At 39.5% G+C, this 25,687-nt stretch overlaps 2 protein-coding genes across 2 annotated transcripts; one reads left to right on the forward strand and one right to left on the reverse strand.

Moving 5' to 3' along the window:
• Positions 1 to 942: 942 nt before the first annotated feature.
• Positions 943 to 9,871, reverse strand: wdr32 (WD repeat domain 32). Its single transcript, XM_028438694.1, has 7 exons — positions 9,331 to 9,871; positions 6,152 to 6,265; positions 5,880 to 6,077; positions 5,108 to 5,310; positions 4,181 to 4,261; positions 3,950 to 4,095; positions 943 to 2,928 (listed from the first exon to the last, which is right to left on the reverse strand). Exons 1-7 carry the CDS (start codon positions 9,726 to 9,728, stop codon positions 2,557 to 2,559), a joined length of 1,512 nt encoding a protein of 503 aa, XP_028294495.1. The 5' UTR covers positions 9,729 to 9,871; the 3' UTR covers positions 943 to 2,556.
• Positions 9,872 to 16,234: 6,363 nt separating this feature from the next.
• hhipl2 (HHIP-like 2) lies at positions 16,235 to 25,114 on the forward strand. The gene is made up of 7 exons (XM_028438693.1): positions 16,235 to 16,355; positions 17,726 to 18,378; positions 21,950 to 22,093; positions 22,434 to 22,765; positions 22,860 to 22,986; positions 24,777 to 24,922; positions 25,001 to 25,114. Exons 1-7 carry the CDS (start codon positions 16,332 to 16,334, stop codon positions 25,105 to 25,107), a joined length of 1,533 nt encoding a protein of 510 aa, XP_028294494.1. The 5' UTR covers positions 16,235 to 16,331; the 3' UTR covers positions 25,108 to 25,114.
• Positions 25,115 to 25,687: the final 573 nt, after the last annotated feature.

Genomic DNA, 25,687 nt, shown 5'->3' on the forward strand with positions numbered 1-25,687 from the left:
TCCAGTTTGATTGCACCGGTTAAAAATGAAGTACCTTGAGTGAGATGTTTTCAGTGATATCTATATCACTCAAATATACATTTATGTATTTAGGTGTGTTTTCTTCCTAAAATCAATGTCAATAACATGTATTTCTACAAACAAAATCATATTTAAAATCTTTTTTAGGTTACTTGGATAGTTATGAGAAGACTTGCATTCAAAATAATAATTAAAAAACGCCCCAGGTTGACTTGTATTGTTCCTGCTGCTTTAAAATGGAAAAATAAACAAAACGTTGTGTTTTAACTGCTTGACTGCCATCTAGTGACCAATTTTTGCACCAATCCATACTTTTATGTATTGACTAGTGTATGTAGACAACAGGCTAGTACCTAAGCTCTATCAAATGTTGTACATAACACTTTTTCACATTTTCCCTGTTATACATTGATGTAGGAGTGAATTTGCTACAAAATGGCAACAGACACTTAAGTAGTAGTTAAAAAAAAAAAAAAAAAAAAACTTCATTAAAATAACTCACAGTGATACCAAACCTTGAAGAACAAATTGTCTACTATGGAATAGAAAAAAATCAAAATAACACCCCTAAGTTGTTTCCAAAAATCTTTATTCTGACACACTTTCTTCCTAAAACGCAAAAATTAATTTCATTTATTTTTTATTACAAATACTTAATTTAATGCCTATCCCCTATGATGATGAAAACTAGTTTGTTGGTTTACAAAACTGTAAAGAGTTTCATCATTAGAAACTCAACTCCATGAAGACAGGAGTGGTTTGTTCAACGCTCCGTTTGTAAAGGTGAAATACACCTTTTCCAAATATGTCTCGCCTATTCTGGACAATTAAAACTCCATTACAGAAAAACCTTTTGGCAACTCAACTCTAAACCTTGCATAAAAGGAAGAAACGAAAAATATTCTCATAAGCTGGTATGCATAGTCGTAAATATGTTTATCTTGTATTTATTTAACAGCAACTCGTCTTCAACAATGCAGTCAGTCCATACTGGAGTCTGTGTACATGAAGGGGTAACTAACTATCAGGTATTTACTCATAGTATGAGCAAGACATGAACAAAGTGTGCAAAGAAAGTAATAAAGAGGCAGAAAACACACACAAAAGAGGGTTTTTTGGCAACATTTTCATCATGTAGGCTTAATAAGTTCAAACATTGAGGCCTCCTAAGCAAGCCTGGTGATGGTTTACAACTTTCAAATATGTATAACCCAGTGTTTAACGACACACCTTTGTGTTTAGATTGTCAAACTCGAATGGAACCTTCACATGCCGACACCATCGCTTGTTATTATTTTACAGATGCTGGAATAACCAACGTGAATTGAGGAAAAATACACAGCATCACCAGGCTTCCCTGCATCCACCAGCATGTGAAGAGAAGAAACGGCTTAGGAAATGTACACATGTATCGTCAATAACTTTGATTTACTGTTGCCTTAGAAGAGGGAGGTAAAACACACAAACCGTGAGAAAGTATGACAGGTTTTTGCAATACCTTTGTCTTTATGTGTTCAATGAATCATCACCGTGCAACGCATAATGTCGACAAAACAATAAAATCACCTAAAAACGATAACGCAGGTAGAAAACAGCCGTCTGTGGTGAAGGAAAGTAAAAAGATGTTAAGAGTTACAGATTGTATGAGCAGCGAAGCAGCACCTGTGAAGAAAGGCATGAGCAGAGCGACAGTTTCCCATCATCAGTCTGTGCACCAACAACCCGGAGAAGAAGCTTTCTACGGCAACAAGAAGCAAATTCCAACTTGAGTCACTAAAGAACTCGCAGGAACTGTTTCCGACGGCATTGCATCTCCAGAGATTTGAGTTCCAGGGCTTCTCCTCAGGCTGGGGAGGAGTTAGCTTTCTAAAGCTGAACCCACCCACCCATGTGTCAGAGTTCTTTAATGTTCAGGGTTAGAAAGGCTGTTATTCTGCATCAGTCACTGCAGCCATTTGTGGGCCTTCAGTCACATTATGATCTCATCCACACTGTAACATTCACAGCCAGCATCACTGTTACAGACCTGGATCAACAAAGTCACATTTCACACCTGAACTATCAAAACTTTCGAGTGTTTAATAGGATAAATTCAGTTTATTGGAAATATTTAGCATGAAGAAAATCCCACCTATTTTTTTTTTTTTTAAACTTTCAACACCAATCTAAATTATTCATACATTAATCTTCAATGTTTACTTGTGTTGGCTGGAGAACTCCAATTTAAAACAAATTTCGTTGTCATTTATTTTTCAAAACATTTTTCTACAGTTTGTTATTTATTTTTAGGCTCTACATTATCAAACCAGCTTTAAAACACAGCCTCGCATGTTTAGTCTGAGGATAATTTACATTTAGTAGCTTTTTTTTGGCGCAAACCTCATATTATGAGGCCACATGCCTCAGTATGTTCATATTTAGATGACAAACCTCTGGAATGCTAAAAAAAATATAAGAATATTAGCATGAATTAATGGTGATTTGCATTATTTCTTGTACTTGTTAACCCAGGTCTGTGGTGTGCTATCACTGCTGTTAGAACTTGGGCTGGTACAGAGCCACTCGTCCACTGAGGCAGCCCGAGGCCAGCTGGCAGTGCGTGGGTGAGAACTTGGTGGTGAGTACGACGTCGCTGTGTGAGTAGATGGAGCGGACCTCCCTCAGGCAGCTGGTCTGCACGGGCAGGCAGTCGGTCAGCTCGCCGCAGCGCTCGTCGAAGGCCAGCAGGCGAACGCCGTAGCCGTACGGGGAGCAGATGAGCCGTCCGTCTGGGCTGAAGCACAGCTCCTTGATGTAGCCCCGCCCCACGTTGGCCTCCTCGATGAAGTGGGTGAGACGGAGGGAGCAGCGGGGCGACACCAGTGGCCGGGTGGGTGCTCCCTCCTGGAACTCATACACACACGTCCACTGCACACAGAGAGGGGAACCAATGAGAGACCACGAAACATTTCTGCTTCCTTTATTTTCTGCCCATACTGACATGGTCAGTAGCCTTAACTTAATATTTTCAGGGCCATCGCTACAATCAAGCCATTTGCCTGTTTTTCCTCCAAGCTTTGTGACTGGTCAATATGCATGTTGACAAAACTCCTGAGTTCTTCTTTCTTTGATGGGAGGAAACCATCAAATTTGTTTCATTTTAAGATGCGTTTGTCAATGTTTCTGCATCTGATTGCACAATAGCTCCCATTTGTCTGTGCGTAAACCTTGTTAAGTGTGTGAGAAAATTGCTCTAAGAATAAATATATTATTATTTCTGAAATTCACTCCCTCCTGACCTCTGAAAAATCCCAACTCAAAGCCCATTTCTTTAAACTTGCCTTCTCCCTCTGATCGACAGCTCTTCCATTATTGTCTACCTTAATTTCTTTGTATTTTTTGTTGTTCCTTGCTGTTTTTCACCTGTTTTTTCTGTACGGTGACCTTGAGTACCTTGAAAGGCACCTTTAAAAAAAATTCAATATATTATTAATATTATTATTTTGGTGATGTGGACGGCAGTGTTGGCAAAATGCTTTTAGTGGCTGTTTTTTCTAAATGTCATTTTGTGGCACAAAACAACAATTCTGCCAAATATGAATTTTCATGCAATGCATCGTAATAAAAACGTGGACGATCTGGTGTCAATTGAAAGCCATTTTACAATAGAGAGGATGAATGGATCACTTGTTTGATGTCATTTTTCATTGGGGTGTAAAAGAAATAATCCAATAGCATTAAAACACTAAATGGTAATAATGATTTGCAATAGACCCCCAGTAATACTATAAATAAAAAAAAAAAGAAAAATTGATAGTTTTAAAAGACTATGTAAATGACAATGGGAATTTTTTAAACCATATTTTAGATTTAATAACGTTTTACCAAAAGAATTCAAAAATTATGCCGCTTTTAGATTTGATGAACTTAACAAAGGATCACGGCCTACCTCCTGGTCGTCCATGTTGCTGGAGCAGCGGATGAGCGTGGCCCAACCTTTCGGGTGGAGCTGGAGTGATGTGATGCAGTTCCCACGGTCTCTTTCTCCTGGAATCTCTGGAGTTAAAACCTCCAGGCTGTTTCTGGGAGAAAGGCCTGGGAAGAATAGCAAAGAGTGTGTTTGTGTGTGTGTGTGTGTATGTGTATTTCTGATGAATTCTCAGAGCGGGGTTTCCCTCACCTTCTCTGTGAGGATGGATCTTACTGGAGTCGTTTCCCTGACGGGCAGCGCTGGCTGACCTGGATGCTGACAGGCCTCCATCTGTGGTTGGACACATAATATTAAATTAACAAGCAAAAGCTATTTGCATTAGGGCCGGGACATAATCAATGATGTCGATGCAAAAAATACGTTCACGCAAAATATGCGCGTTGATGCTACGTTCGACCAAAACAACGATGGCGCCGCCGGAGAATAACTAACGCGAGTGGCTCCTCCGAGTTTCAAAAGTGCAAGGCAGTGAAAGCAGCACGCACTCGTTCATCAAAGGTAGCTGTTCCCTGTAACCCTCGTCCTTTATCCCGGGTGTGACCGGACAGCAGCGCGTCGACGCAACAAAGAGAAAGCACCCGCCGTGACATCAGCAGCAGCAGCCCCGTGTGCGCCCACACACACAAACAATTCTTAAGGCGAAAGGAACATTTTTTTTTTGGATAGAAAAGCACTTTCTGTATTAGCATTTGGAATTTTGAGTTTAAGAAAAATGTTTATTACTTTAAGTTATTTTCACGTGAATGAAGAATTAAACGATGCACTTTCTTCAGTAAGCTAGGCTTATGTGATTTCAACATGAATTTTAAATTATTTTGGTTCAGAAAGGACACTATGACAGGCTGCCGGCTCCCACTGCCTTTTTATTTTTTATTGAATGCTACCTCTGACTCTGAATGTATTACTTTGTACTTTTATATTCTTACTTGAACTTTATTTTGGAATTTTGAGTTTAAGATCAATAAACATACAGTATATCACAATCTTAAGGAATTCATGTTTTCTTTTTCATTTTAAATATGTAAATCAACATGTATAAATTACTTTTAGTCAATTAATGGGGAGATAATCGATTCTCTCCTAAATTTAGGAGATGTAGTCTGTATGTGATCCTACCTGAGGTGAGGGGGGTCCGTCGTGCTCGCAGCATGCGGTAGCTGCCCACCTCCAGGGACTGTGTGAGGTCCAGGTCATGGAGGATGAGCAGGTAACCCGAGGACGTGGAGATGAGCATCTTTGAACAGTCGGGCGTCAGACGCATGCGCATCAGGTATCGAGTGTGGAAGAACTTTTTGTGCGGGCAGCCGTCTTCTGTGAAGCTGCAGAAACAGTTTAGGAGGTAAGCATTGAGCAGGATTCATGGCTGTAAATCAGGCTGTAGACCAGGGGCGTCAAACTCATTTTAGTTCAGGGGTTTTAATTAAGGAGCAGTTTCATCTCAAGTGGGCCACAGATTTTATGCAAGAAAATTAGTAATTTTATTATTATTATTATTGTGCCCTTGTATACATAAAATACTAAATGTGTAGGAATCGACACTATCCAAGCAATAAGTGACAGATATCAGTTCCAATACAATCTTTAATTTAAATTTCTATTTAATTAAGGAAAACATTATGTAACGATTTAAGGAAAAATGAAGGATTTCGTAAGAATTTAGTTTTTTTTTTTTTTTAAAACAGTTTAACATAAAAATAAAAATGACTAATTGTGTGATATAAGCACTGGGAAAACTGTGAGCCCCAGTAAACATTGTTGAGTTTCATTTATACATTGATTCATTTTTTCTCTGTCGTTTTTACTTTCTTCTGCGGGCCAAATTGGATTATTCAAAGGGCCGGATTTGGCACCCCAGGCCATGAGTTTGACACAAGTGCTGTAGACGAACCGGTTGGTGTCCCACGTGATGACGTTTCCATCGAAGCCGGACGTGACGAGGAGACGAGTGTTAGTGTCGTATTCGATGTTCTTCACCCAGCTGGCGTGGCCGTGCAGCGAGCACACCTTGGAGTTCAGCTTACGGAGATCCCACAATGCAATGGTGGTGTCGTCGGAGCAGGTGGCAAACAAACGGTTGTCCAGGAACCTGCAGAAAGGGAGAAATGTGGATATGTTGGACAAGAAGTTACTGCTCGGACTTTATCGCACTTTTAAACTGACCTGATGTTGTTGACACAGTCCTCGTGAGCTTCCGTTAGTGTTTTAATGTGGCGGGATGAGATGGGGTCGAACAGCAGCACTTCTGTCTGCTCACAGGCCACCGTCAGCACAGACCTGAAAGCATTAGCCAATCAGACACAGGAAGAGGTAAAGGTTTATTTTGGTTCCTTATCGCCACAAACTTGCAGATTATGAACTGCCCCCCAGTGGACACATTGTGCAACACCAATGCTTAGGAAGTGAGCAACCATGGAATACTTTTCACATACCTATAAAACTGAAAAAATGAAATCATAAATAGGTATTTTTTATTAGTCGTCTGTGGATAATTGCACACAAGTAATTTATGCTCTTCATTGTAAACTCATTAATTGCCTGTTAAAAAAAAAAAATGGCGCTGCCTTAGATTAGAAAAATTCAGAGATTTTTAAAACAATAAAAGCATTATATTTGATTCTAAAAACATTTAATTATGGCTTATGCAGCTACCGGTACTTCCTGGTTATGGATGCAACTTCCTGTGCGATAAACAGACAGTATTTGAAAAAGAAATAGTCATTGCATTGGGTTTAAGGTTTAGCTAAACCGTCTTTAACTGTGTTGGAAACACATTTAGACATGAGTAATCCTCAGTTAAGTTTCTTTGTACTAACAATCACTATTATTGATTAGACTCTTCCTAACTGAAACTACACAGGAAGTAGGAAATGAAAAGAAATAAACTGCCTTCATCACATGGATTAGCTTAAAAGTTGAACAACATTAACTCTAATTAATGTGATCATGGTATTCTTCTTCACTTTATTGAAACATAGGTGATACATTTGCTGAAATGATCCACGCACAGTTTGGGTTTAAAGACAGTTTAGAGTCCAGGTGTGAGAACATCTGGTAATATGACAATATTGAGATTTGCAAAATAATTTAAAAATATGATTTGAGTGCAGTGTGGACTGATCGATCAGCATTTCCCTCAGCGTGCAGCTGGTTTGCTAATATCCTGTCACATGAGACCCAAGCCAGACTGGGCACAGCTTGACCTGGTTTATCTGCAGGATTTACTTCTTCCCATGTTGTCTGGTTACTGAGGCTGTAAAAACCTCTGTGGCATGAACGCTGTGTTGAGATCCTTCAAAATTCAAGGCCTGAGATTTCCACATGTATTTTCATTATAAATATTAGAAATAACCATGTTTTGTTGTGTAAAACAAACACGACCAGGAAAAATCCTTCTAACCAGGGAGAAGACATTATTAGGATATTATTGTTGTTGCTCTGTTAAACCAAAGGCTAAACATTTAGCCTTTAATGACTGACACTTGGTGATTTGAACTCTTGCTTTTTGGCACAATTTGAATCTCCTCAACACAGTTCTGCACAGATGAGCATGGACATTGAACAACTGCAACCTACTTCTGTTTATATGAATATAAACACAATTATCATCTATACGTCATTCTTCCTCATTCTGACAGAAATAATTAATTAATTCCGATTGTATTAAAAGGTTGGGGGAAGTTGTGTTATGGTTGGATTAGTGAACTTCCTTTTTGGTGACTGGTTTCTGACTGCACCACAGATTAAATTATATATATATATAAAATGCATAGCTGCCCTCTGTGTTTTCATTGTATTGTGATGAAATAAGCAGTTCATGTCAACACTGAGTGACAACATTAGAGCCTCATACCAGGATGCACCACCATGTATAATGATTACTAGTTGATCTTCTACACCCAATAGGTAAACTCTCCACTCCATGTGATCACATCACCCTGTTGTCGTCATTTAAGGCTGATTTCCGGAGTTTCTGGGAAATCTATGTTTATGTATCATTCTTTTGAAATGCGAAAAAATACCTAACTAGTCTTTTAATATGGTCTACAGCCGGTGGTTACTCATATAGAGGGTTTTCATTGACATCACTTTCTGGGCAGTAACCCAGATGCGCGGCCACGATGGAGGTAAGCAGATGTTGACACTACATGTTGGAGGCTCACAGAGGTGTACTCTGCAATGGCTAAAACGCAGAAAAGCTCCTCAAAATGCAATATAAGGATGCAAAGGCATACATGGAAGAACTTGGTCTGGAGGAAAGGACACGATATTTGGGAAAAAATATGGTTTATTAGTGGTGCAGAGTGCCTTCGTCCTATAGACGCCTATACAAATGCAAGAAAGCGCCGACTTCTCCTAGCCAATAGGCTTCGACTTCCTGGAGCGGGCCACTGTCAATCAAAGTGAATGCGCGTGCACCGTCACAATAGCAAACAGGTATCACTGAGCAGCATAGCGTCATGGAGGAGTGCTCCGATACTCCAGTTCCCCATTCCACAACTGCCAACATATAAAGCTTCTACTAAAAAGAAAAGTCCGGGTACAAAGCTTGTGGATGAAGGTCTTCGTGACCGCAACATAATTTATCTCGGAGCTGCTTTTCAAAAGTGGAGGGACTTGTTGCTTTTAAAAGGATTTCGAACGGACCAGGATTTGGCAACATTTCTCAAGGACAGGTAATAAACATGCTTAGTCAAAAGTTATGGCACACCAACAATAGTTGTTAGCATGTATGTAATTTTTGTAGTTGTGCAACTTTGTTATGTTTTGCAATACGTGTGCACAAACGTAGAGACGTAGCTTCTGATAGATTGGCAGAGGCAGGGGAGGAAGTAGAGCTGGGACATCGAAACTTACTCTCAGAAACTCTGTATAGCAGCTTTACGAACAGTCCTTCAGAGCATGATGGTTCCACCACCATGCTTTACTGAAGAACTGGCTTTAATTAGGTTAAGTTATTTCATTTCTGCAACAAACTAAAAAATATCAATTAATCCCATTAGTATTTTTTTTTAGCGGGGCTGTTGAAAACAATCTATCTGAACATTGCTTTAGTTTCATTTACATTGTTTAAACACAAGATATAAAAAAAATAGCTCTACTTTCAAAACATTCTCCTTAATATGACATTTTTTGCACAATTATTGTTTAATAGTAGTTTTCCCGCTAAATAACACTTCTGGAAAACTTCTGTACAATGGAAATTCATCCCATTTTCATTCATTGAAGTTTAAAATGAGACCCAAAAAACATAAACAAAGCAACAACTAATAATAATAAATGCTGAATGTTTGAATAGACATTTAGAAATATAAAATAAAGCTTGTGTGTAACATTCTTACCCGTCCGGTGAGTACTCCAGGTTGAACACGGCTCCGTGAGTCTGAGTGCTCAGGTTTACCGACTCCACCACCGGGTTCATGGAGCGGTACAGACTGGTCATTGTCCGGTAGTTATCCCGAGCCGGGTCTACAAACAACCCTCGTCCGGTAGTCCTGCTCCGTAGCCAGGAAAACACGCTGCCGCTCGTCGTCGGGGCCTGCTGTGGGCTCGGCTTTCCCGGAGACACCGCTCGTTTCGGGGACGCTGGTGGATCCACCGGGGCGATGTCATCCCGGGGCCTGTCCCGGGACTCGTCTGCGTCCTCGCTGTCGCTTTGCTGCGACGAGCTCATTGTGGGTTTACCGGCCTCCACCGAGCCGTCCGGCTGTAAAGTAGACCCGATTCGTTTTCCTTCCATGCAGGAATCCGAGTCTTGCCCCGGCCCTTACGGTGCCGTGGCTCGGAGCTTCAGCCGCATCGATTACGGTGGACAAAACATTTCTGCAGGTTGCCAGGTTTAGTGAGCGCCGTCACACCACCGGTCAATTGAACGGAAAACAACGAGTCCTGACCGGAAATAAACCGACTGGACTTCAAGGTAAAACAATATTTTAAACTACTACGTAATCATTGCACAAATTTTGCAATATCATTAAGATTTTCCTCTTTTTAAACATAATTTAACCTTTTAGATTCCACCAGGGAAAATACATCCATAGCTCTTAAAGAAATAAAAATGCATTATTACAATTAAAAGAATAATACATTGTAATCATCTTTGCGTTTTAAACATTCACACAATTTGGACAAGTGATCTTAAACCACGATTCTGGTTTTTATCTACCAAGATTGTTTTCTTTATTTTTTAAATTCACGTTATATTAAATCACTGCACTCCTTTGCACACGGTGGTCCCCGGATGCATACATTTGTCTATGTAGTTTTGTCAGCAATGTAATATAAAATGAAATATATTTTCTCCACACACTTTATTATGTTTACTAAGTTGTTTCATTAAACTTTCCCTCCCTCCCTCCCTTACTTTATGAACACATTACATTTGTTCCCTTTTTATTTTGAAGAGTCTAAACGGAAGTGCTGCTGCTAATATATTTGCTGACTTGTTATTGTCTCGTTCCACCAAAACAAATGCAAAAAAAGAAGAAAAAAAAAAAAAGAAATGACGTAATTCTGCTTCCTTGTAGCGAATCTTTGTTTGCTGCCACCTGTTGACTGTAAGAGTTACATACTGATGGGTAAATGTAGTAAGAAATGGTTTAAAATACATTATTTATGTATTTAATGTAAAAAGTGTACGTGTGAGTATACATCTGTCATAATAATGTATATTTAAAACATGCAAATAAAAACTACAGTATTGCTTTCATTGTTATTATTGGTCTAAAACAATCCTGAAAGCTGTAATTTCCAAGTAGTTGCACTAGGGGTTGAAATGGTCAATTATTAGAGGTGACTCACAGACATATGACAAGGAAACCTAACAGAAAAGAACAAAGAGGAAGAAACAAAAACACTTGAAAGCTCATGGCAACATATTGATTATGAACAAGGAAATTATGACAAGGAGGGAAGATTCAGGAGATCACCAACAGCACAAATAAATTGTAAAAAAAAACAACAAAAAAAACAAACATCTTTTATTCATAAAATACATCCTTACACTGCAAAAACAAACATGGAAAATTGCAGCGATCTTGTAAGAGCATTGAAAACCAGCCGACAAGAGCTGTTTGAAGTAAATATCTGAAAAGAACAAAGTCCAAATAAATACTTTTCAAAAATGTCTAACAGACGGTGCCTGGACCTTGTGTTGCTTGATAGAGACACATTCAAGCATTTAGTGTGGTATGAATTAGAGCATGCTCTTATTTTGGAAGTTCAATTATAGCAGAACTACGGTAAATAAGGAACAATTGTAACAGTAAGGCAACAACTAGATCTTATTACTTGGATAAGATCATATCGCTCAACAAAATCTCTTTAATCAGTGATTCCCAAAGTGTGGGTTGCAGCCCCCGTGGGCCATGAAGGTTCTGAAGATAATTTATAAACTAGGTTGCTTTATTTATCCCAGAAAAAATTAAAAATGTAATTTACAAGAAACACCTTAGTAGTTTTAAATATAGAATTACTAATTAATTACAGTAAATAAAAAGAAATCAACAAAAAAAATGTTTTGGTATTCAAAAAATTGCAACAAAAAAGTAAAAAAAGTTTAAAAAGAAAAAAAAAAATACATCGGTAAAGACAACTTTAATTACAAGCTTGATCAAAAGACTTATAATACCAGAGTCAGTCAGGTTTTGTTTGATTTTAATTGTCTTTAGCCCTTGTGGTCCTCTTTTTGTCTTTGTTTATTCTGTTTTCAATTCTAGTTTCATGTTTTAACTTTTGTCTTTGTGTTCCCAGGTCTTCCTGCTCATGTCTCCTCCTCCCAGTGATGTCACATGTGTTTGGGTTGTGAGTGATTAGCTGCCTCATGTTTGGCCCCCAGGTGTGGTCCATTCCCAATCACTCCTCCCTCATTATTTAGCTGACTGCTCGGACATAGAATGACTGCTGGTTCATTGTGACTGTTACCCTCCTTGTGTGCTGTGACATGTTGTTTCATGCTCCCTTTATGAGTTTTTTTTTTGTTACTTTAAAGGTCCAGTATCATGCTGTTTTTCACCATCTCCATTTGTTCTAAGAACCCCAACAACATAGTATTTGAGGTTTATTTTCCCAAACTCACCAGTTTTCCAGAGTTTTAGAATCTGAAAAGTGACTTTCTGAGCAGTTCTAAAAATGGGCTGTTTTGGGGCCTACTTATGCATATTCATGAGTAGGCGTGTCTATAGACACTAACTTCACTTAACAGCTGATCACTAGCGATTTTCTTTTGCTATCCACACCCTTGTTATTTTTTTCAGCCCCACAATTGCACATTACAGTAAAACACATGACTGTTTAAGCAGCTATTGTGATTAGAGTTTAGATTCTTGGCCTGACCCGAGTTTTCCTGCTCAGCTGTTGGGCCGGGCCGGGCTTGGGCTTCATTTTTCCCTTTTTTTTTTAAAAAAAAAAAAAAAAAATCTCTATTACATTATTTTTTGATAAACACAAAAACACTTTTGTTGTGGTATCATTTCTAAAGTGATTTCTGCTCGTAGTGGGACGGGATACTGATGGCGTTGTGTTGCTGCTGGAGCGCAGGGATATGATTGCGGGCTTCAGTCGGGTCTGCGCTCCACGCACGGGCCGCCCGGTCTGGTCTGCAATGCTGTAACAGACTGGGTTCTATGTTCTGGTTATGTTCCACTTGTGTGTATTCAGTGGTTAACTGATGCTGAGATTTTCCATGGCCTAGAAGGCATCATGGTTACGTGCAGCTTTCTCTTTGTTTACATGTGTTCTGAGTGTTGATTGGCTGGGAGGCTGGGGAAAAGGCGGGCGTAAGCGGGGAAGGGAGTGAACAATTCTGTTCCCACAGTAGTGTGAGTGTATGACGGTGTAATTAATTGACTATGACTACTTAAACTGTATGTCGTTTCTTTCACACTCTCTCTCTTACCCAAGGAGCTAATATATTTTCCCAGCAGGCATTTTTGCTCCTGGAAAAAATAAAAACAAACATCAGCTTGCTGTGACAGCCATGTTTTCCGAAAAACACATTTAACGCGGAGGTTGAAATTGATGACCCGGATCTTCCCGGGTTCCGAGTGCAATTGAATGCAGCATAATCACTCACAACCCAAATACACTGACGTCACTGGGAGGTGGAGACACAGAATCAGAAATGTTTTAATTCAGTACAGTTTTTTAGGACAGTACAAGGAATTTGACTTGGTAGTCAAAAAAAAAAAGAAAACAAAGAACAAAGAAACAACCCAGCAAAAATAATAATAATAATGATAAATATAAATATATATAGTAATACCTGGGAGCACAGAGAGAGAGAGAGAGCGTTAACAAAACATGAACCAAGGAGGACAACTAAAGGAGGACCATAAGGGCTTAACAGAACCAAATCAAACAGACCCTGACAAAAAGTCGCTCCAACACACATCCTTGTTTTGTCTATAGTAATAAATAATGTAAACCACTGCTACAGAAATAACTGCAATGTCACGTCAAACAGGGATGCTCCATTTGTTGTATTTAAGGAGGAAAATTGTTCAGAAAAGTACTTTTAAGGTGTTTTTAAATGAACGTGCAGTCTTATGTTCATCGACAAACCTGACGAGTACACATACAGTTTACCTTATAAGAAGTGATAATGGATTACATGGTAGAGTGGTTTGAGTTCCAACTATATTAGCAATGATTAGAATCCCTTGAGCAAAAATGACGACAAATTCTTCAAACAGATGGCAGTCTTCCTGTTAGCCTCTGTGAGTAATGAGAAGACTGTTAGAGTTAACCACAGTGCATAGATTAACTCCATGATTTCTGTCCTATGAGGCAAAAATGTAAAAACATCCCATTACCAAGCTATGCTCAAAGGAAAAAGTTGGATAATTATTAGAAAAGGCTTTTATTTCTATTGCAAAATAAAGCAGATAATATGTAAAGTATTTATTGTTATGGAACATGAACCTTAGAATTAGTTCAAAACAATAAAGTGCGACCAGCTGCTGAGCTACATTTGGATTTAATTACACGTTTTGTATGCCATGACCATAAAAAACCTCCATCAGTTATTGCTTTCTGTGCTTGCACCAACACAACATGTTGGCAGAAGCTTCTGACTATACAATGAAAGGAGAGCCGATGTTCTGGGAAAAGTAGGATGTTGCACAAACAGGACGTTGCTTGCAGACACTTTTTACAGTTACAATTACAGTTTGTTTTGCAGTTGCCTTTATGTTTGCGTGCCTTGACACGGCCCCCTGAATGTGCGTTTGGTGTGTTTTTGCTTTACTGTCCTTATGGTATATCAGACCGGGTAGGTTCACTGTGATTTTGGGATGTTTTTTAACTGCTAAGACATGAGTGCAGTAGATTTAAATTCTCCGCCTAAAATAATTGAAATGTTTGTAGTGCATTATATTGCTCTTTGCAGAGGATGTTATCCTCTTAGTGTTAGTAATCAACCGATTTGGTAATGACCAACAAAAGGAGATAAGGAGCACAAGCAGCTAAGGTTTATTTTCTCCACTGGGCGACCGCGTACAGTCCTTTAAATATGGAGAACGTCAGAGTAGAGCTTGTGCTCCTCTGGGTAAAGAAGAGCCAACTGAAGTGGTTAGATATAAGCTTTAGGTCAATTCAAACTCCATTCTGAAACCGCTTTTGGTTTCTTTCTCACGTCGACAACAGAGGAAATTCACTGTGGTAACTAAAGATCAGTCACTTAGTGGAAATAAAGTCAGATTGACTAAATATTTAAATTAGCTAAGTTATTATTATTATTTTTTGATAGCTACATTACAGTTTTTGCAGCACTTCACAGACAGACCTCGTGTTGCTACGGTAAGTTATACCATTACAAAGTGTTACATAATGAGCCAGCATGCTGCTCTACAATTCTGAAAGGGTTTGACTCCTGGAGTGACCTTTCTGTATTGAGGATGCATGTTCTCTTTGACCTGCTTGTTCCTTGGTGCTACAGCTTCCTTCACACAGACCAAAGACATGTTAGCCGATGTCCTGGTGTGTTGTCCAGGGTGTATCCTGCCCTGTGACTGACGTGAGCTGGGATACAGGCACCAGCAGACCCTACAGGTCAGGATGAAGTGGAAGATGACTGAATAAGTGCATTATGTCATAATGCTTGAGGAAATGCAGACTTTTAGTTCCACATTCGCCATGCTTTGCCAAAGTTTGACAACAATAAATCTACTCTGTGTCTTTTGTTTGAATTAGATGAGCGTGGGAGAGATATGTTGTTTTTACACACTATTTAAGCAGCTGGAGAGACAGCGACGTCTTCAGTGATAAAAGGAAAGTCTACCAATGACTGAACAGGAGTGTTCATACAATTCATCCATTTCAAAACATGTTGATATTTTCTAAATATTCAAAAGATGGTAAATGAACAAGTTATCAAATTTTTTTATGATTTGGGTTTTTCACAATTTGTACATAGAATTTAACATTTATCCAACCAGCAATTTGGATCATCAAGTGAGAATGTCTCAAAGAAAATAAAGTGTTTTCCGAAGTACTATAGCCTACAAGCAACAGTAACAAGACATTTAACAATTTCAGCCTTGCTTTCCTAATAATTTGGCCATTTTAACATGGGTTTCACTTTTAAAGGCTGCATATTAAAGCACAATTAATTTCCTTGTGTATAAAATGCACGATACATATGCATTTATTTGCAATGCCTTGACTATTAGATTTTCACAAAAAAAAAAAAAAAAATGCACTTCATCAATATATATATATATATATATATATATATAAAGTGCCATTTATTTTCAAGATGTGTGGAATGAGAGTTTTGTATTGGTTTATGAATTGATCTATTGTACTCCCTTCTTGGCTCATTGTTTAGAATTGTAGGTAGTTTAATTGCTATAGTCAGCATATATATTTTTTGTTTTTATCTAATGGGGATTTTGTGGAAGTTCAATCTTACTTTCATCGACACACGTGCATGACCGTACACGCACGAAACCGTGCAGGTGCGTCATCGTGCACGACCACTCACGCTACTTAAAGGAGGGCAAAACGCGGAGGTCTTTTGTGAAAGACGACAAAAATGACGAGGTGGCTGGAAACTCGTGCGCTCCGTCGATGCGTAACCGTCTGCGCGCTTTTACGCACGGCCGCCCCGAAGAAGCTCATCCTCTTCGCGTCAGTGATGCCGCTGCTGTCGCTCCATTTCGCAGCGGCTCATCCACAGTGTCTGGACTTCGAGCCACCTTTCAAACCGCATTGGCACCTGGAGTTCTGCAGGCAGTACGAGGAGTTTGGATGCTGTGACCAGGAGACCGATAACGTGATCGCAGAGAGATTCTGGGACATCGTGGATCAGCTGGATTCTGCGGGTCAGGAGCTCTGTGAAGATATGCTGAAGGACATCCTATGCCAAGTAAACTATTTATTTATTTATTTATTATCTAAAAAAAAAAAGAAAAATCACACAGTTGAAAATCATAATTTAAACAATAGATATTTTCAAAAGTTTTAACCTACTTTTGCACCGAATTGTAATTGCTTAATACAAAACAACTTACTGCACATATACATGCTAAGTTTATCAATCTATTTCATTTCCATTTCACATAAGCCAGCCATAAATTGCTGATTTACCTCACATTGTTCTTTAACATCTCAGTTTTTGTTAGTAAATACAATGTCTACTATTTTTTGTATTCTATATATATATATATATATATATAATTTTAAGATATTATAATATTTATTTGTATTTTGTTTCATATTTACAAATTTTAAATATTAGAAATGTCTTCTTTATTATGACGGATCTAACTGTTGTCCTGATAATTTACATGGACAGAAGGCAGTTGCTTTGTGCAGGTAGACCCTGGTAAAATGGCGGTAATAGTCAAATCTTGCAGGTGTCATGCCCATTCTTTAGTTGTTTCCAATGGTTGCAACCTCGTGCATTGCAGGTCATCAATTACATTTGACCAAGGGCCAGAATGTACCCAGCAGACATCAGTAGGGCCACTCTAGTAACTTAAGTCTTAGCTGCGATTTGATGTGTCAGCGAAAGTGAAGTGTGTGTGAAATAATGACAGACTTCCTCTCGAGCTGTTGTAAGTCTATTTTTGTTCTTAAGTTACAATCTAGTCTAAAGCAGGGGTCTCAAAAATAGCTGTTGAAAACACACATTTATAATCTTTTTTAAAACATAAATCTATATATTTTCCTGTGCAACATGCATTTCACAGCATGACTGTCAAAAGAAAAGTTTAATTCAAAATAAGAGACAAGTCCACCATGAGAGACATTAGGTATTTATGTATTTTTGACCAGCTGTCCGCGACCCACCCACTACAGGTCCCGATCCACTAGTTGAGAATCGCTGGTCTAAAGTACCCCCAACATAGATAACTACCAGACCATAAAGTCACTATTTTTGGAGGCTACAAATTTACATTGAGGCTAAAAAACAAACACGTGAGACATGTGCAGTACACTCATTGGTTTCACTGGTGATGGTAATATATATTAATGAGCTCATCGGAATGTTAAAGAAAACCAGTTGGAGCCTGTGCTCCAAACAATCTATAAAAGCAGATGATGCAACTATTTCTTTTGACAATTCTTGCAGTTGTTCCAAAGTACAAACCCAAATTATTAGGTACTACAGCTGATCAGTTGTTCCCTGTCACCATTATAATCATAATTTTGGCTAAAAATAGTACATTTCTTTTCTTCTGTTGTCTCATTTCCTTGAAACTTCTTGAAAATATTCACACATGTCCTATCCAGGAGTGCTCTCCATACGCTGCCCACCTCTACGATGCTGAGGATCCCTACACACCAGTCCGAGAGCTCCCCGGCTTGTGCTTTGGCTACTGCTCCAAGTTCCACAGCAAATGTCTCCATGTGCTGAAATACCTGACGGAGAACAAAGTGCTGCTGCAGGCGTCAGAGCGAGACTCAACCACCTTCTGCACCACGGTCGACCTTCCCGATCAAGATTACTGCTATCCCAACGTCTTGAAGAGCACCGACCTCAACGGTAACCTGGGACAAGTGGTGGAGGACCCCAAGGGGTGTCTCCAGCTGTGCCTGACTGAGGTGGCCAACAATCTCAGGAACCCTGTGTTGATGCTGCACAGCAATGACGACACACACCGCATGTTCATAGCAGAGCAGGTGGGCTTTGTTTGGGTCTACCTGCACGACGGCAGCCGGTTGGAGCAGCCTTTCCTGGATATTAGCGGGGAGGTGATGACCACTCCCTGGCTGGGCGACGAGAGGGGTTTCCTTGGTATGGCCTTCCACCCAAACTACAGGAACAATGGACGCTTCTTCATCTACTACTCCATTCAGTTCAATTATAAAGCGGAGAAAATCAGAATCAGTGAGATAAGGGTGTCTGAGTCTGACATGAACATGGCTGATCATCACACAGAAAGGTGAACAGAGCGAATGTTACAGCTGTAATGTAATGATACCCCAAAACCACTTTTTTTTTCTGCTGAATACAAATGTATTTGGGTATGAAGTAATGCTGTTGATTGTTCCTGGTCCAACTCTCAACATTTTAGTCAAAGTATTTCAATTTGGCATATTTTGTTGTCAAATGTCAGAGTGACTGCCCTCTATGGGTTGAAACCAGGCTATTACAATTGATTTTTGCTATTGGCTGAGAACAAGATCATGTGACATTTTGGGACGATCTTGCATCACAACGAAGCACTGTTAGCCCCGCCCCTTTTATAAAAACTAGCACATGTGGGCTCTACAATCTGTGATGAAAGAAGAGTGAATAGAGAGTAGGGATGTATATTGATAAGGATTTAGCGATACCGATGCTTTATCGAGTCCTGCTTATCGATCCGTTTTTTTTTTGTTTTTTTTTTTGTCGATTCTCTTATCAATTCCCAAATAGGCTGAAAAACAAGTAGTACATGAGTACAGAAAAGAATACAATCTGGTTTATTAAAAATGAATATCAAGTTTATTGATAATTAATCTTAATTATTCACCGCTGAGAATAAACACTACTCAAATGAGTAAAATGAGTCCACAAGTCAAGTGGCTATTGGTTTAGAATAATAGGTTAACCTAATTTTCAATCATTATCACACAACGTTAGCCAGTTGTTTAATTCTACCTGCTGTGCTAGTGCTAGCACTGGTGCTGCTAAGTGTTGTGTGGCCAATTGTTTGGACATATTGGTTGTGTGACGCACAGATCCCTCCTGCGGGAATTATAGGTGACGATCCCCGAGGTGTCGTCCTTCTTTGTGAAATGCAGTAAGAAGCTCACCTCTGCTCTGCAGCGGCTTGTGTGTGTGACATCACCGCAAATTTGCAAGTGGGGCACTTTTGTTTACAGTTGCGGCGCAGCCCGGGAACAATTGACAGTGGAATCGTAAAGGGTTTTTTGTTAGCGATTCCAAAGAATCGTTTGACTAAGAACCGGTTCCCAAACGAAACCAGTTAACGATGTGTATCCTTAATAGAGAGGTATAGAAGGTAATGAGTAGCTAGTTAAAGGGCCCATGTTGCGCTAAATTCACTTTTCTGTGCTTTAAACATCGTAAAAGTGTTATTTGGGCCCAAGGATGCCGACGTTACGAGAGGATTAGTCAAAATGTTTGGTTGTTGGACGTAGTAACCCACACGCTTCATTACACCGTCTACCAACATCAGAACCTTTTCGAAGTGCCTGGTTGAGTTTTATTTTTTATGGAAATGTACCCACATCTGTGGGTAAGGTCATTTTTGTGTGCGCGAAGCACTTCAAGGATGACTGCTTCTGCAACCTCCACCAGTATAAAGAAGGATTTGCCGCAAGACTTTGTCTGATTGAGGGTTCAATTCCTTCTATCTTTGGAGACGACGAACAGAGCACTTCGGTAAGCTGTAAATAACGCTAAAAAGTGTGATGATAAGACGTCCCTGTCATTGTTTTGTTAGCATTAGCAGTTGCACCGTCTTCATATGTTAGCGCTGTGTGCTCGTTTTAGATCCTTGATGATATGGCCTACGTGATTTAATTTAAGTCTAAAGTTTTCATTAGTCATTTCATTTTGCCATTTTTGTCTCCGAAAAGACTGTATTAAAATGCATTTCGTGACGTTAGCTTGGTGCAAGCGTTAGCTCGGTGCTTGTGTTAGCTCACTTATTAGGGTTCTGGAGGTTCATCATCTACATTTTCATCTTGCTTCGCCGGGTCCGACTCTGGCTCGAACATGTAATGCTGGATGGACAAGTCTTCTGTTGTTGACATTTTGTAAATAACGTGTGAATAAACTTTTTCTGCGCCGCTAGATAATCGTATCTCTTCTATCAAACTACAAAAATGGCCAAACAGGGTGGAGTTGTACCGAGTGTCACCTCTGCAACCTGGAGAGGGGGCGGGGTATGGAGTGTCTCATTTGCATTTAAAGAGACCGCACCAAAACGAGTTGCTCTCAGAAGCACATCAGAAAAGGGGGAGAAAAGGGGTCTGTGGAGCTATAATAATGAGGAATTCAGACCCAAGCATTGCAGTTCCGCTTTATATTGACCACAACTGTATGATTTATATGTAAAAAGGAAGGATTTAAAAGCATGATATGTCTCCTTTAATAGTTCTTATCATGTAAGAGTTCAGACAGGCTTTTCTCGGGAATCAATTTGCAGCAATAAAAATAAACACAAAGCCATAAAGTGTGCAGTGAAAGATGGCACGAGGTGACTGAGGTCAGGTATGCAGATCTGCATCATAGTGCTTGAGGACAGATCTGTGTATGCAACTCGACCTCTGGGGCGTATTTCAAGTATCTGGATGAATGGAAATCAATTAAAGGGGAAGTGAAACATTTTAACTAATGGATTTACATTTTTAAATAAATGGCAATAAAGCATTAATGTTTAATTTTGTGACATCACAGGATTGACAGACACCGTTCAGTGCATAGACACTGGTCTTGAATGATTTAATGAGCCATTCACAGTTTCACTTTACTGGCTGTGTGTACTTCTCCTTTTCTGCATTCTGGACTAGCAGCTCAAAAAAGGCCGGTTTGTTTATGGTTATCAGCTGTTAAGGGATCAGCTATTCACCCCTGCTAGTTTAGCTACGCAGTTGGTTTGTTTGTCGTAAAGATTAAACTTGCATTGCCCTCATTAACAAAAATCCGACAAAACTAATAAACAATAATGCTTTATCACCATTTAATCAAAATACATCCATTTGACAAATTGTTTCACTTCCCCTTTAGTTGTGTTTTTCTTCCCTGCCTGTCATTGATAATCATGTCTTATGCTATTGATCATAACTTTTGGAGTTCAGCGTTCACAGCTTGGATTGTTTATGTGAATATATTTCAGCTGTGTTGAAATGTCTAGCTTTATATTACCAAACCACAACAAAGACACACAGAAATGAATCTAAAAACACAAAATGACAACAATAATACACACAATTTCTCAAAAAACAAACAAACAAACAAAAAACCTTGGATCTTTTTTGTATTAATGCTCAGATTGGTCCTTATTCTAAAATTCTGACGTCAATGTTGATGACATGGCCCCCAGATGTGACGATCACATTGTTTTGCACCCTACAGTCACAAACTCTCTTGATCAAGAATGTGCACGGTGTGGTGAAACCTGATCGACGTGCGTTGGCCCGTGCCTTGCCCTTGATTCCCTATTCCAAACTGAATGGTCCGAGGACTGTTCGGGGGGTTTCATCGAGTCCCATCAGACACATTTACCCATTCACACACTAGTGGTGATAGAGGTATCATGCAAGGCGTTAATCAACTTTTGGGAGCAATTTAGGGTTAGGAGTCCTGCCGATGAACATTTCAACACACAGACAGGTATAACCTTGGGATTAGACCTCCAACCTCAGTAGATGACCCTTCAATTAACCACCTGAGCCTGTTATACCTAAAAGGGAATGGAGTACAATTGTTTTTATTTTCCACCAGTGTGTTTAGTAGTTTGGTAGTTTGTTCTGATGAGGTGATTTTTTTTTTGTACACAGAGTCATTTTGGAGATTGAGGAACCTGCTGCAAACCACAACGGAGGCCAACTGCTGTTCGGTCTGGATGGTTATTTATACATCTTCACCGGAGATGGTGGAAAAGCCGGAGATCCGTTTGGAAAACATGGCAATGCACAAAACAAGTAAGAGTCTACAGCCTGTAGGGGATCTCTGAAGAGACCAGCTCGCACTTTACCTGTTTGTTAAAATTAGCATTTAAACAACCAATGCAGGGCAGAGTCCATGGATTCTTAGTCAAGCTGGCCAAAGTAGAGCAGGAGAAAAGTTTTGGTTGATTCAAATGGTAAAGTAACAGTTTTACCACAAGTAATTTAGTCAGTGTTTGCGGTTTTTTGGAACCCTTACCACCATTGAAACTTATTATTGCTCTAAAAACCAAGATTTAGGGCTGACCTAAAGGCGTGTTGTGTTCATGTCAAAGGAATTAATGTATGTGTTCTTATCTGTTTGGCTGTTTTTCAGGAGTGCTCTCCTTGGAAAAGTACTCCGTATCGATGTGGATGGAAGCAACACCAGTTTAGAACCATACAGCATTCCACCCGATAATCCCTTCACCACAGATGCACACGCTCGACCAGAGGTGTTTGCGTATGGCGTCCGAAACATGTGGCGGTGCTCTGTGGACCGAGGAGACCCAGTGCACCGCCACGGCAAGGGGCGGATATTTTGTGGGGACGTCGGTCAAAACCGCTTTGAAGAAATAGACATTATCGAAAAGGGAGGAAACTACGGTTGGAGGGCCAAAGAAGGCTTCGAGTGCTATGACATGAAGCTGTGCCATAACTCATCCCTGAGTCAGTATTCGGAGATTTGTTTAAATACAATTTTTTGATGCTTTTTGTTAATTGATTTTATTTGAACTTAAGAAATCTTTCTTTGCATGAACAGATGACATCCTTCCTATATTTGCATACAGCCATCATGTTGGGAAGTCTGTGACAGGAGGTTATGTGTACAGAGGATGTGAATCTCCCAATCTAAACGGCCTCTACATTTTTGGAGACTTTATGAGTGGGTAAGCTTGTTTTGAATTGAGCCAACAGGGATCGAATAAAACTTAAATTAATCTCAGCTGTTTTTAGCAGCAGGGCAAAGGCAGACGGTTTTCCACAGGTTTAGTTAGATTTTATGCTTCTTTTTTTTAACCTCCTGTTTTAAAAGTGTGGGTAGTCTACAATTAAGGTTCGGAGGAAATTCTTTTAGCAACATTGATACATTATAGTATTGCTTCCTACATCTACTCTGAATAAAAGGTTTATATTTATGGCCGAGACCTCTATTTGGAATTACTACAGCACAGCAGCTTTGTGAGAAGGAATAAAAACATATATATCAAGGGAAAACGGACAGAAATGAACATTTATCTATCAAACTATTACATATTTAAAACTTAGATTAGTTGCATCTGGAAATACCAAATGAATCCTTTAAAATGTTTAGGTTTTTGTTCATAGCTAGAGTTCACAAAGGGAGATATTTCAGAATTGGACAGACAAACTAACCTAAAACGACTACACCACTCATACTCGTTAAACATGCTCTGCTACTATGGAGGTCATTTTAAGAAATTCAAGTAGATTGTTTTCGGCAGTTTGATTGGAAGAAACAATGTCAGTTGTGTGGAAATTCAATTCAATTCAATTAAACTTTTTTGTATAGTGCAATTTACAACAAAGTCATCTCAATGCGCTTATCAAAATATAAAATTCATAATAAGAAAGAGTAAACCCAACAAGATCCACATGAACAAGCCTTTAGCGACAGTGGGAAGAAACAACTCCCTTTTAACAGGAAGAAATCTCCAGCAGAACCAGGTTCAGAGGTGGCAGCCACCTGCGGCGACTGGTTGGGGTTAGTGGACAGAAGGACCAACAGAACAGGATAGAGAGATAGAACATCAGAGTGTCCCAGACTAGTTGAGCCGTGAACCACAGATCAGGAACTGCCATCATCTTCACAACACCTGAAATAGAGACGACAGAGAAAGGCGAGGAGAAGGCACTGACTGCGGAAAAACATGATACAGTATTATCAAGTCAGCCTGCCTTGGCCTTGGACCTCACTCCCAGTAGCCTAGTCAATACTTAAGCTAACAGCGTCTCCAAGGTGTGTAAATGCAACCGTTCACAGACGAGCCCATGTCTGCTCTAGTGGTTAGGTTATGTTATGGTTCAGTCCTGTTTATGCGGATCATAACCAGCTGCATCAGAATTTGAATTTCTTCCTGAACCAGAAAATTCCACTGTTTACGGACAAGCCCATGTTCGCTCTAGTGATCAGATTGTTGTGATCCTTAAATACTTTAAGGTTAGTTAGAGAAACATTTCTAAGTTGCGCTACACATACAAATGAAAATGTTTTTGTTTGTAATAAGAGAACAAGATGGACAAAATTGGGGTTTATTTGATTACTAATGAATTAGAACACAAATCTGAATACTTGTTCTGGTAATTAAGTTCCCTAGTCAAGATTACTATTGACTCTGTCTTCATACACCACAAATAAGGTACTTGGGGGTCTTGTGTTTGTGCTTCATGACCACCTATAGTTAACATAATGTAACAACAGTGTAGATGCAAACTTCTACATCTTTTGGTTTATTTTGCAATATCTATATATATGTATATTTGAATGATTACTGCTGCAGCTACACATCATCAGTAGGTAAAACGCCCTTGTGTAAGCTTACCTCATGTCCCCTTTCGCAGAGTGACTAATACTACAAGAATTCCTATGTACCGTACCTGTATGTATGCAGATCGATATCGACTGTTACGCTATGTTGTACGCCTCTTTACATTGTAGTCGAATCATGGCATTAGAGGAAGACAGGACAACTGGGAACTGGAAAGAGAGGAGTGTGTGCATGGGCACCAAGAAGACTTGTTCTTTTCCTGGACTTATCAACCATTACCACAAGTTCATCATCTCCTTCGCTGAGGACGAAGCAGGTGATATTAGCCTCATCTCTCTCAGCGTTTAGCATTGCTTTGGGCAAATACACTGACAAGCTGTTTCTGTTTTTGCAGGGGAGCTGTATTTTCTTGCCACAGCGAATCCAAGCAGCCTGTCACCTTATGGCACCGTGTTCAAATTCATGGATCCTTCAAGGTGTTCATATGTATTTTATTTATAGGAGTGCTGGTGGGTGGTGTTTGCAACAACCCCACTGTTACAGAGATAAAAAAAGATGTTCATGTTATAGTGTTTTAGAGTTACCTTTCTCCAAAACAACATTTAACCACTGAGAAATGCAGTTATTCCATGTTCCATATTAATAGGATGGGAATACGTTAAATGACAGCTTAACTTCTCAGTAAAACATGAGCTGTATCTCTGTTCACCATGCGCAGCCGTCGACCTCAACTCACCGCAGAGTCACAGCCAAACACGTGTTGTTAATGTGCAGAAAAAACCCAGCTCTTTCCAATTGCATCCATGTCTTTAAATGGGTTATAAGAAAACAATACTCAGGAACTCATGACTTACAGGATTACTATTAGACCAAAACATATTATGTTAAAGCTGTTATCCAGTGTTTCTGAGAAATGTCTTGATGTCCCGCCCTAAACCGCTTCACTTCCTCCCACTGCCTCTGCCAATCTACCTGAAGCCACACCTCTTCTTTTCTGCACGCGCATCACGGAACATAACAAAGTCGCATTGATTTAGGTCTATGGGTCAGGTAAGAGCCAAAATCATATTTACCTGTTTGC

Source organism: Gouania willdenowi, chromosome 22 (genome assembly GCF_900634775.1).
Source record: "Gouania willdenowi chromosome 22, fGouWil2.1, whole genome shotgun sequence".
In the NCBI taxonomy this organism is placed as follows: Eukaryota; Metazoa; Chordata; class Actinopteri; order Blenniiformes; family Gobiesocidae; genus Gouania; species Gouania willdenowi.